We start from the raw sequence: 12354 nt of genomic DNA, 5'->3' as shown, positions 1-12354 counted from the left end.
TTACCTCTGACCCTCCCTTTGGTTTTACTTTCTTACCAATAATTATTAATATATAAATACTGTACAAAACCCCCCAAAACTAGAAAAATAGCAGCACATTGATGTGCTTCTAACACATGTGAAGAGCAAAGAAAGGGAAATATTAAAAGACAATTACAAACAAATTAATATGACATTCAAGAGCGCCATCAACTGGACTATTATGTACATGTTTCAATTGGCACATATAATGTAATCCATCTCTTTTTTTACTTTTTAATGCTGTTTTATTTCTATTTCAGAAATATTTTGGACTGTTTATTTCTTGTGTTTCAATTTATGTTATGTACATTGCCTTTTTTTTTATGCTGCTGCAACACAAACATTTCCCAAATTGGGATCAATAAAGTACCTATCAATCTATCTATCTATCCATCCATCCATCCATCTATCCATCCAGTCTAGTTTAATTTAATAATTCAAAATTATGTAATGGTTTGCATCATCAATGGAGGCGGGAGTTAATTTAGAAATCATGATCCTCTCATGGACTCGAGACGTAACTGGAGAGGGGACTTGAGCAGGGACTTGAGAGGAGACTTAAGAGGGAACTCGAGAGGAGACTCGAGAGGGGACTTGAGAGGGAACTTGAGATGGGTCTTGAGAAGGGTCTTGAGAAGGAACTTGTGTCTGTCGGTACGCCGACAGGACTCAGGGAGCTGGCGTCGGCTGGAGAGCCAACAGAAGACGAGATGCTGGAGTCGGCCGGTATGACGACAGGACACGGGGAGCTGGCGTTGGCCGGTACGCCGACAGGACACGGGGAGCTGGCGTCGGCCGGAGAGCCAGCAGTGGAGCCGAAACCGGAGCCGGGACCATGGTCACCGTGGCCGGCACCGAAGCCGGAACCATGGCTGCTGGGGCCGGAACTGGGCCGGAACCATGGCTGTGTGGACCGGCACTGGAACCGGAACCACTGGAGCACGGGCTGGAATCTTGGTCTTGCGTCTCCTAGAGATTCTTTGGAGGATCCGCGGGCCTCCCAAGGCCTGGTCGTACCCCAGGAAAGGGTTAGAGGCTTCGGACAAGTCCTCAGGACAACTTGTGAAAAGTTGTAGCCACTCAGGCAACATGCTCCTGAGCCAGGGCTTGCGAGCAACCTCCTGACGTGCCTCCTTCAACACAGCCCCTCTACCCCGTCTAGATGAGGCGTTATTCCAAGTGTAAAAAATGTACTCCAGAGAGTACCCAAGACGTTCCGCCTGTAGAGCAAAATAATCAGAGTCTGCTGAGTCCATTTCTTGGTTGGTGCTTTCTGTTACGCAGAGTGAAGCAGGTAGGACCCAAACGCAGATTACACTTGACGATACCTTTATTTCAAGGACTTTAAATAAACTTGGACAAACAAAACACTCTTCGGTGAACTGGGTCACATACAAAAGAAGCACCAACACTGAACACAGGAAGAGACAAGACTAAATACAGGGAGGGGTAATCACAAGAGGAGAAACAGCCGGGCAGGGGAGGACAAACACAAGGGCTACAGGTGAACACATGAACATAATGAATAAGTGAGTGTGTATTTAATGAATTGTACCTCCTTTATGCCGCGCAACCTCCACCAATAACACCAAAGTAAACAATACACCTTGAATATTTACGATACAACTGTAGCATAAAAACGTTAACGTTACCTAAATTATGTTTATTAACAAACACTCATTTCAGCTAATGTCGTGAGCCAGGTAATGTTAACCTTAGAACAAAAAAGTATATACAAAAGCTTAATGCAAATGAATAGCGTTAACGGTAGTTTGCTTACGACAACAATAGTTAGCTAGTGTTTGCAAACTTAAGGATAGTCTTTTGCTGCTTAGCGTTAATGTACCTAACTTTATACGTTAGGTAAATGAAAATCTTAAGGTTTTATATTTTATCTTGGTGTTATTGGTTGTTGCTTATTTAAAATAATGAATGAATGCTATCATATCAGATGTTTTTTAAGCTAACATAATGGTTCTACAGAGGAGGTGGGCCCCAGCATGGAGCTCCGCAGCTGGACCCATTTTGAAGTCATCAACAATAGTGTATTTTTTTGCAACTCAATGGCAAAGAACCCATCCTCCCACACTTGGGACAGCAAGTAATCAAATATTCTATGCAACTACATGAACATGATGTCTTTACACTTTAATATTTGGCTATTTTGAACCATACAAAAGTCCATGGTGGATCTACTGTCCTCTAAATGGTGGACAGGTTGAGCGCGGTGTAGATCAGGTTGCTGGTGGTGCAGAGGAACCCGATCAGGTTGCAGAGCATGGACATCCCGTGGTATTTCCCGAAGGTGCGTTTGAAGGCTTTGTACTTGGGGTCCTTCTCCCTGAGTTTAGCGTACTCCTCCTTCTGGCTGCCCAGCCCGACCTGGTTCCCCAGGCCGTGCTCCTCCTCCACCGCCCGCATCTGGAACATCACCTCCGTGGCAGCCGGACCGATCAACTGCCCGTTCAGAGCCGCCGTGATCACAGCCACTAAGAACAGAAGCATCTGCAGGACACAAAGAGACAACGTACTGGAGGATGGGGAGGATTTACTGGCAGATATTGTGAAATCATTAGTATTTACTAACCCTCTTACAATGTGTAATATTAAGGCTGTACAAAATGTTTCATCTCTCTGCACATTTTTTATTTTACTTCAGAATCAGAAACAGGTTTTTTTGCCAGGTAGGTTCGCACAATATAGGAATTTGACTTGATGTCATGGTGCATACATAAAATATAAAAAACAAGAAATCTTTTACACCGTAATAAAATGTGTTTATTGTGTTTATTAAAATAATAATGAAGTATTCTTAATTCTGTGTGATGTGTTACCTGCACACTGTGATGCCAGTCCATCGTCTCTCTGTGATGGAACACAGCGAACAGAGCCAGGCTGAGCGCGTTGCTGCCCAGCAGGAAGTAGAAATACACCGGGAACAGTTTACTCTGCACCAGGCCGAAGGTGTGCAGCGTCACGTTCATCACCAACACAAAACCTACACACACACACACACACACACACACACACACACACACACACACACACACACACACACACACACACACACACACACACACACACACACACACACACACACACACACACACACACACACACACACACACACACACACACACACACACACACACACACTTTTCTCAGAAAGGATGAGGCTTTAAAGTCTCACTGTAGTACAAATACTTTGAGGTAAGGTTTATAAAAAGAACTACGTTGCCCCTAATACTTTAAATTCTGGCATCAGGTTTAATGCCACACACACACACACACACACACACACACACACACACACACACACACACACACACACACACACACACACACACACACACACACACACACACACACACACACACACACACACACACACACACACACACACACACACACACACACACACACACACACACACTGTATTTACTTGCACTCTTTTTTATTGTGTTGCGCTGTTGGAGGAGTCTGTGACCTCAGATGTTCATCGTCATAACTACTGTAGCTATGCACACATGACAATAAAAGCCTTGAATCTTGAGGAGTCAGAAAAACAAAGAGTATGTTCCAGATATCCTTTCTGCTTGTGCTCTCACCTGCGATGAAGGAGACCCAGGCCTGCATCCCCCAGGAGAAAGAGAGCAGCAGGACGTGAAGCACCTTCACCACATCTGATGGCTCCCCCTCTGCAGCCATGGTGTCACTCTGCAAAATACCTACAATGTGTTAGAGCCAGTAACATGTCTGTTTAAGGCGTCTAGTGGCTTGATAGATAAACAAGGAAGGAAGCCACGACACAATATATATACATAGGTTAGTCTATACTCCTTGTGTTTACACTGCTTTTTTTTTTTGAATGGGTGCACCAATAACCTTCCTGCAAAACAATGATAATGCATCAATGTTGTTGAAGTTGTTAACAAAAATAATTATAATAGGAAACCCATTAAAATGGCTATATATATATATATATATATATATATATTTATGCCTAAAATGACCTCCCAAACAGTGCATACAATATAGAGTATATGACAAAAGTATTTAACCATTATTTTACCACTTAAGGTTACATTTTCTATACTAGAATTGTGAAAATACCATCACTTCAAAGACATGTGTATTGGCCAATCAGCCAAGCAGTTTTCAAATGAAAGATACAACGTCACATGCTTTTTTTTATTTGTTAAAGATGGCTGGTGTAGCACTAGGATCTGGGCCAAAGAGATAAAGTCCTCACACTCAGCAGACATGAAACTGCGAGATAACAGCGCACAGAAAATACATTTAGTCAGAGGTGGAAGAGGTATTCAGATCCTTTAATAAAAGTACTAATACATTAATGTCTAATTACTCCATTACAAGTCAAAGTAATGTGTTTAAAACCTCACTTAGGAGAAGTATTAACAGCAACATGTACGTCTGTTTCAAAAAGTAAAAGTACTCATTCTGCAGAAAAATGTCTTCAATATGTGATATTTTATAATATAAATGACATTATTAGAGTGTTAATAGTGGACATTTTTGTACATGAAACAGTTATTCCACTGGTTTCATCTTTAAGGATTAATTACAATAACATTTGATATCATGTTGTTTTAATGAAACATTATAAAAGTAAGTAAAGCTGTGAGATATATCAAGAAATTAAATGCATTTGAGTTGTAGTTCAGTAGAAGTTTAAACACCATTATATTATATTAATATTAAATAACACCACTGCATTTCCGAATATATGTTTATAAATATAAATATTATTATATGTATAAATGCATCACAGAAGCAACAACGTTACAGTATTCGGTGATAAAAGGAAATGCACGAAAGAGAAGCAGTGAAACTGGACTGTGTCTTCTAAAGGAAACTGTAGGACTTTCTGCAGCTGCAACTGACAAGCACGTTTTAAGTCGACCTAAGATAGAACTTAGCAGAACAGTTACTTACTAAACATTGCAAACACTTGCACTTACCTTTCTGCACTTTGATAGTCTGTAATTATGAAGGCTAAATGAATAGCAATGACACAAAGTTCAGCCGGGACACTTCCTCTCTCACGTTGTTATGTCATTAAGCCCCGCCCCTCGATACGAGACGGGCCAATGAGATCCTTTAGAATTCATATTGCATATCATTTCGAGCAACCACCGAGTTTGTAGTGGATTTTTACTTTCACAGTCTGACCCTCCCTTTGGTTTTACTTTCTTACCAAGAATGATTAATATATAAATACTGTACAAAAATCCCCAAAACTAGAAAATAACAGCACATTGATGTGCTTCAAACACATGTGAAGAGCAAAGAAAGGGAAATATTAAAAGACAATTACAAACAAATTGTGCATATCGAACATTTGAATTAATATGACATTCAAGAGCACCATCAACTGGATTATATGTACATGTTTCAATTGGCACATATAATTGAATTTAATATCTTATTTTTTAACTTTTTAATGCTATGTTATTTATATTTCAGAAATATTTTGGACTGTTTATTTCTTGTGTCTCAATTTCTGTTATGTACATTGCCTTTTTTATGCTGCTGCAACGCAAACATTTCCCAAATTGGGATCAATAAAGTATCTATCTATCTATCTATCTATCTATCTATCTATCTATCTATCTATCTATCTGTCTGTCTGTCTATCTATCTATCTATCTATCTATCTATCTATCTATCTGTCTAGTTTAATTTAATAATTCAAAAATATGCAATGGAGGCGGGAGTTAATTTAGAAATCATGGTCCTCTATTGGATACCAACGCTGTCAGTCAACTTTTTTAAAGAGCCAATCAAAACCGGTCATGATCTCCCAGTAACCAATCAGACGCAGTCCCAAAGAGATGATGCGTAGTAGCCGGATGAAATTGAATACAGAGCATCCTCCGTTACAAGACATCCTTTTGGTGAGAAAAACAACACTCACATCATCCCGAAATAAGAAATAACACAACCAACAACACACCTAACACTCACGTAGTTCTTGCAAGGAAAGTCGTTTATTATAAGCTTCTTATTTAGTCACAGAGTGTCTCCTCCCAGAGGTTAGTCAATGCTAGCGAGTTAGCTCTCTTAGCTTGTAGCTTTTTGGCGCTTCAATGGTTTTTTCCTCATCCTGGTCGCCGTAGTTTTTTTTGAACAATATTTGTACGGTAAATGGAGAAAGTGGCTGTAATAAATGCACTGTTGGGATGGTTACTTTAAAATAAAATCCGTTAAAATAGCTAGAGACATTTTTGCACATCTGTCCACAAGCTACCTCTCTTACAATCTGCACAGCTTTCCATTTTCCATAACAATACTGCACATATTTGCATGAGGCAGATGAGCATAAAAGCAAGCTGTTATCCTAAAAAAATAATGTGTGGATAATTTTTTTATAAATCTACAGTGGTGGAAGAAGTATTCAGGTCCTATACATAAGTAAAAGTTCCCAAAAATATAATGTTAAAATACTTAATTACAAGTAAAAGTAACATGAAGTAAACGTTACTTAAGTAAGTAAAGAAGACAGAAGTATTGTCAGAAAAATATACTTAGTAAACAATTTAAACAACTCCATAAGTGGTATATTATTATATACACTGTATATGGCATTATTAGACTTTTAATATAGTATCATCAAGTAGCATTTGACTGTTGTAAACAAATACTACTGAGATTTGATCTGAAAATGAATTCTTCTAACAAAAATGCTATGTAGAAATGACAGGGCATAACACACTATGTTGTGGCTTAAAACTGTCTATATGTATATGGTTTATTAGTATGTTTGGTAAACTTTTCACAATAACTTTTTACCGGCACACATACATGTCAATATATTTAACAATCTGGACTCAAATGTGTATAAATATTCATTTAATTCATTTCTTATTTTAACAGTTACTTACCTGTATATCATTTTAATTGTATTCATCTTATATGAATCTGTGCTGTTTTTCCTTCTCACCCTGTTGCTGCTAAACTACTGAACACACAGGGATTAATAAAGCTCCATCTTATCTTATCTTAAACAAGTCAAATAAATCCTGTTCCCACCCACAGTGCAATACTTGGCAATGGAACTTCCCAATAGTTCAACAACAAACACACAGGTTTGCACATGAAACACTGGAGTGCTTTGGCTTCTTGGAAAGCTTAAAGGAGCTATAATTCAACATTTCTTTTTGTGTTTTTCACTGCAGATAAACAGCGTTAGAAATGGGGCGCAGGAAGTCGAAGAGAAAGCCTCCTCCCAAGAAGAAAATGACCGGGAACCTGGACGTCCAGTTCACCTGCCCCTTCTGCAACCACGAGAAATCCTGCGATGTTAAAATGTAAGTAACTAAAAAACAACCAAAACAGAGAAATGGAGAAAGGCATCTTGAGAAACATCACTAAGATACTTCTATTATTTACAAGGCAAGGCACGTTTATTCATAAAGCACCTTTCAACACAAGGCAATTCAAAGTGCTTTCCAAAAATGAAAGACATTATATTATAAAATGGCATTTAAAAACACTCATTTAAAAGCAAAGGTACATGAATTACGGCTCCTACACGGCGGGGGGGGGGGCTGAAACTCGACCAACAACCAATCACATGAATCTCCCGCCCCAGACACACAAGCACGCGGTTTGATTGGCTAGAGCTTGCACTGGCATATGATTCGATTGGCTGACGCCTCCGTCGACTTTTGCAGCGAGAACCGCGAGAGAAGCTTTGCTCCCACAATGCAGTTCGGCGAATCGTGACGCCACCGCATTCAAAGGGAATGGGCAGAAGCGTTGAAGCGGCAACGCACGCCGCCGTGTGTAGGGGCCGTTAAAGTGACAGTGCAGTGTGAGATACACACATCTCAAATGTTTAACTCTGACTCAATCATTGCTCACTTTTTAGCAGAAATAGTTTTCTCACCTCACTTTCTTTCTACTTTGTTGTTTAACTTGTCCTTTAGTCATTTCAAGTGTTTCATGCTAAACCAGGGGTGGGGAACCTTTTTCCTCTCAAGGGCCATTTCAATTTCCACAACATCCTCCGGGGGCCGTACAAATGATTGAACTCAGCCTCTGCTAAGAAAAATAAAACTCACAGCCCATTCATTTGGCCTTTCTTTTATGCTGCGCAAAGAAAAGCAAACTCTGAATCCAGATATCTTTCTGTTTTATTTTCAATGTTTTTTTGTTATGCTTTGGAGAGAGTGTGTAAAAGGCATAAGGACCAAACTGCAGACTCTCATAGCAGGTACCTTGAATTCCAGGAATGTAATGAAAACTTAAAGGCAACAAACTGAGGAACAGTGGATACTAATCTGCACCATGAGTGAACAGAACAGCAGAACCAGCTGAACATCACCATTCGTCCGTTCCTCCTGGAGAGTCCGACATTCTGCATCCACCTCTCTCTTTTTAATACTCGTTAGGGATGTCCCGATCACCTTTTTTTGCTCCCGATCCGATTCCGATCATTTGATTTTAACAATTTTCCGATACCGATTTTTCCCGATCCGATCTTTATGCAATGCATTAAGAGAAAAAAAAGAAAAAAAGCATTCAAGTTGTCCCTTAAGGTTATTTTTTTATTTAAATTGGATATTCTATCCAACATGGATATAGCTTCTTTCTTTCACAGCAGCATTGGATCAGTTCAGTTGTGCAGCATTGGATCAAAACAAAATAAAGCTTATCCGTACTCGTTAGCTTACTGCTACAATTAGACACTGCGCCCTGCCCACTCTGTTGCCAGATTTGAGAGAAATGAGCAACCAGCTCTATGAAAACAAGCCCCAAAGAAGCAACACATACATGATGTTCTGTAATTTGAAACCAAAACTAAGGCCTCAGGATAACTTTAAGACTTGAACATGGTCATTTTTGTTTTGTAACATTGAATAAAAGAATTTAAAAAAAAAAAAAAAAAAAAAAAAAAATCCCGATCCCCGATTTTTTTCTCCCGATTCCGATCTTTTGAAAATCACGTGATCGGCTCCGATCCCCGATCACGTGATCAGATCGGGACATCTCTATTACTCGTCATATTAAGTTCGCTGCTATCAATGACACTTACGGTCTCGAGGGAGGCTGTGGCTCAGTGGTTAGTGCGCTGATCTTCGGATCACAGGGGCACTGGTTCGAATCCCACTGCAGTCAGCATGTCGTTGTGTCCCTGGGCAAGACACTTCCCCAAATTGTTCCTGTGGGGATTACCCACAGTACTGAATGTATGTAAGTCACTTTGGTTAAAAGCGTCTAACAAGTTACATGTCCTGTTTCATATTGAAGACGTGACGTGAGATATACCACGTGTGTTTATGAATTACCTCGAGGGTCGTATCAAATGGTCTCGCGGACCGTATACGTCCCTGAGGCTGGAGGGTTCCCCACCTCTGTGCTGAACAAACCCCCCTTTGGAAAATTCTAATCCGACCCCATGGTACCTTTTAGTTGTCGCCGAACTTGATACAGCTTTACTAACTACTAACTGTCTTTCTAGGGAACGAACGCGCAACACGGGAATTATATCCTGCAGCGTTTGCTTGGAGGAGTTCCAGACTCCTATCACCTGTATCCTTTAACAAACAACACACTTTAAAATCATGCGTTTCTATTTGTTTTGACTCGTGGTGCGTTCATGTGCTGCTTTGAATTGTTGGGAAATGTTAGAACTTTGGGAAATCATTCATCATTACAAAACACTCGCTGCTATATAACATGTGCAATATTATTATTATTAATAATGTGTTATGATAACGTCAAATTACGTTTCTGCCACTACGTTTTTTTTGCTCGACTAAATACTGTTAATATTAACTTTAATGATGTGACTATCATGCTGCTGTGTTTATTGTATTGTTGTAACTCTGGCACAACAATTTCCTTCGGGATGAATACAGTCTTATCTTAGCTGCTTAAACAAAACTAAAACTAACAACCAACTAAATAACTGAAATGTTTGTTGTGTTGTTTGTTCAAATTGGGGGCAGGGGTGTAAAATTCCACACATTGGACATTGCGTTTACGTTGCTGTAACCACAAGGCTCTTCACTAATAACTACGTTTTTTAAATAAAAAATCACTCTACGTCAGGGGTGTCAAACTCAAGGCCCGGGGGCCAAATCCGGCCTGCGACTTAATTTTCTGGGGCCCCACAAGAGCTTGCAAAGAATATAATATGTTTATTATACGGTTACATGGCGATTTACAGAATCACGTTGCCCATAAACTACATATCCCACAATGCATCTCAAATTTGACTTTTTTCTCAGAATTTGACTTATTTTTTTTTAATTCTACTTTTTTTCTTTTTTCTTTGGCTTTTCTTTTAAAATCATTTTGTGACATTCTCACTGAAGAGACTTGCAATTATTTGCCGTAGACTTCTGCTTTCAGACGTAGTTAATTATGAAGTTATTACCCTATCCGATAATAATCCAATGCAGAGGCAATAAGGTAATATAATACATTATTTTATATATATTAAATATTTATGTATGTATTTTTTATAGTCTTAAAGTTACAACCGGCCCTTTGAGTGCAACCATAATGCTGATGTGGCCCGTGATGACATTGAGTTTGACACCCCTGCTCTACGTAGATAGCAACTAACAGATACAACCTTCACCATATTACAAATTACATGCGAGAAATAAATTGATGTGTAATACGTAATTTAATTAAAGTTTATTAACATCAATCCAGCTAGGGTGGGATTCGTAAAACTATAACCGCCTCAAAGTAATATCACGGTAAAGATATTTGTATTATGAGTAACTTTTGTCTCAATTGGGCGTTCACATGAGATTTCAAAGAACATACGACACTATATGAACATTACAGTCGGATTGTGTTTGGTCCCGTGTGTTTGTGTCTTTGTTTGAATGATATCGTAATGTTTGTGAAATGAGCCAATAAAGAAAGTCAGGTTTAAGGCAGAGAAACACATTTTTGAAATACCTCATTCTTAACGTTTACTCTTCAGATCTTTCCGAAGCGGTGGACGTTTACAGTGATTGGATCGACGCTTGTGAAGCAGCCAATCAATAGTCCCGGTTTCCTGTTTACCCCATTTATCCTTTTACTCCTGTCCATTAATTAGCTTAGCACGATGTAGCAAAATCAAACAATTGAAGCGTTATTTTATTTTGCTTTGTTTGGCCAATTTTGCTACAGTGTGGCTGAGCATCACACGTCCCTCTGGCTGGGACAGAGGGCCGCCATTTTGTGTTATAGTTTCCATACGTCAATGATTAGATTAGGAAGAAATATGTTTTTTTCACTATTAGATTGCGATTTTTCACTTTTTCTGGACTGAAAATGTATGTTTTAAATGTAAATGACTGAAATTCCCTCCAGCGTAAAACATTCCACGTATTTATTTTTATTATTTTAGTTGTAATAAGTATGGTTATGAAACAGAATTGTGTTGTGAAAGTAGTTTTTTTTAGTTTTCAACCCCGTTAAAAGCCAAATCTTTACCAAGCTTTTGTGTTTTTACCTGTTTATAAGTACATACATCACTATCATATACTTTGTATTCCACTACGTTCTGTGTATTTTTAGGTAATGTATTTTTAAGAAAATGTCATCAAAGCTGTTTTCAAGTGTTTTTTATTCGCACAAATGTCATGTTTAGTGAAACGCGTACAAGTCGAAAAATCAAGAAGTTAGAAAAAGTGTAGCATTTAAACAACGTTGAAACAAAGCCATCACATTAAGGTGAAATGTTACTAGAAAGTTACTTAGCATTTTGGACAGAACTAAAAACGACATTCGAGGGAACAAAGGGAATGTTTGATAAATAAAAAATACAGTAAGTGTACATGTGCGTTCCCTCCACTAGAGGGCACACTTTGATGGTGAATTCAAGAGCTCTAATCTACATTTTCTGACACTATTTCAAAGCCAATAAATGTAAATATTTCATATTAAACTGCTTTATGTTGTTCCTCTAGATCACAAGTGCCTCAGCCTTATCAGTCAATTTGTAAATGCACTTTTCTTTTACTTCTAATGGGTTGAAAATGAACCCCGTAACAGCTAGTGTCAAACTTTTCGATTACATTACATTCATGACATTCGGTGGGTTAACAGTTTTTATATTGGGCATTATTCCCTTAGCAATTAAAAGATACTTTACTTGAGTACAAGTAGCAATAATGGAAAAACACCACATTATAAGCCCTGCCTTTAAGAAGTTGTTCAGGAAAAAGTAGGTAGAAATACTGCCCAAGAAAAATTGCCATAGTGAGTTTAATACGACAATATTGTTACCTATACTTACAACTTATTTAATTACCTCAATTGTAAAGTAACTATAACTAACTTAGATATTGGAGTCAA

At 38.6% G+C, this 12354-nt stretch overlaps 2 protein-coding genes across 3 annotated transcripts; one reads left to right on the top strand and one right to left on the bottom strand.

Annotated features, from left to right (window-relative positions):
• Nucleotides 1-1333: 1333 nt before the first annotated feature.
• On the bottom strand, nucleotides 1334-5119 carry LOC307015332 (transmembrane protein 205-like). 2 transcript variants are annotated; one of them, XM_079643846.1, is made up of 5 exons: nucleotides 5004-5098; nucleotides 4207-4290; nucleotides 3630-3738; nucleotides 2856-3019; nucleotides 1334-2526 (listed from the first exon to the last, which is right to left on the bottom strand). In XM_079643846.1, exons 3-5 carry the CDS (start codon nucleotides 3727-3729, stop codon nucleotides 2224-2226), a joined length of 567 nt encoding a protein of 188 aa, XP_079499972.1. In that variant the 5' UTR covers nucleotides 3730-3738; nucleotides 4207-4290; nucleotides 5004-5098; the 3' UTR covers nucleotides 1334-2223. The 2 variants fall into 2 exon arrangements, with proteins under 2 accessions (XP_079499972.1, XP_079499971.1); XM_079643845.1 differs by lacking the exon at nucleotides 4207-4290 and having other exon boundaries at nucleotides 5004-5119.
• Nucleotides 5120-5855: 736 nt separating this feature from the next.
• On the top strand, nucleotides 5856-11944 carry elof1 (elongation factor 1). The gene is made up of 4 exons (XM_079644384.1): nucleotides 5856-5939; nucleotides 7221-7352; nucleotides 9509-9579; nucleotides 10994-11944. The coding sequence occupies exons 2-4, from the start codon at nucleotides 7237-7239 to the stop codon at nucleotides 11056-11058; spliced, it is 252 nt and encodes an 83-aa protein (XP_079500510.1). The 5' UTR covers nucleotides 5856-5939; nucleotides 7221-7236; the 3' UTR covers nucleotides 11059-11944.
• Nucleotides 11945-12354: the final 410 nt, after the last annotated feature.

The sequence above is a fragment of the Notothenia rossii genome (assembly GCF_949606895.1).
Source record: "Notothenia rossii genome assembly, chromosome: 8".
In the NCBI taxonomy this organism is placed as follows: domain Eukaryota; kingdom Metazoa; phylum Chordata; class Actinopteri; order Perciformes; family Nototheniidae; genus Notothenia; species Notothenia rossii.
Note: the sequence above shows the minus strand (reverse complement) of the source record. Positions and strands in the feature narration are given on the sequence as shown.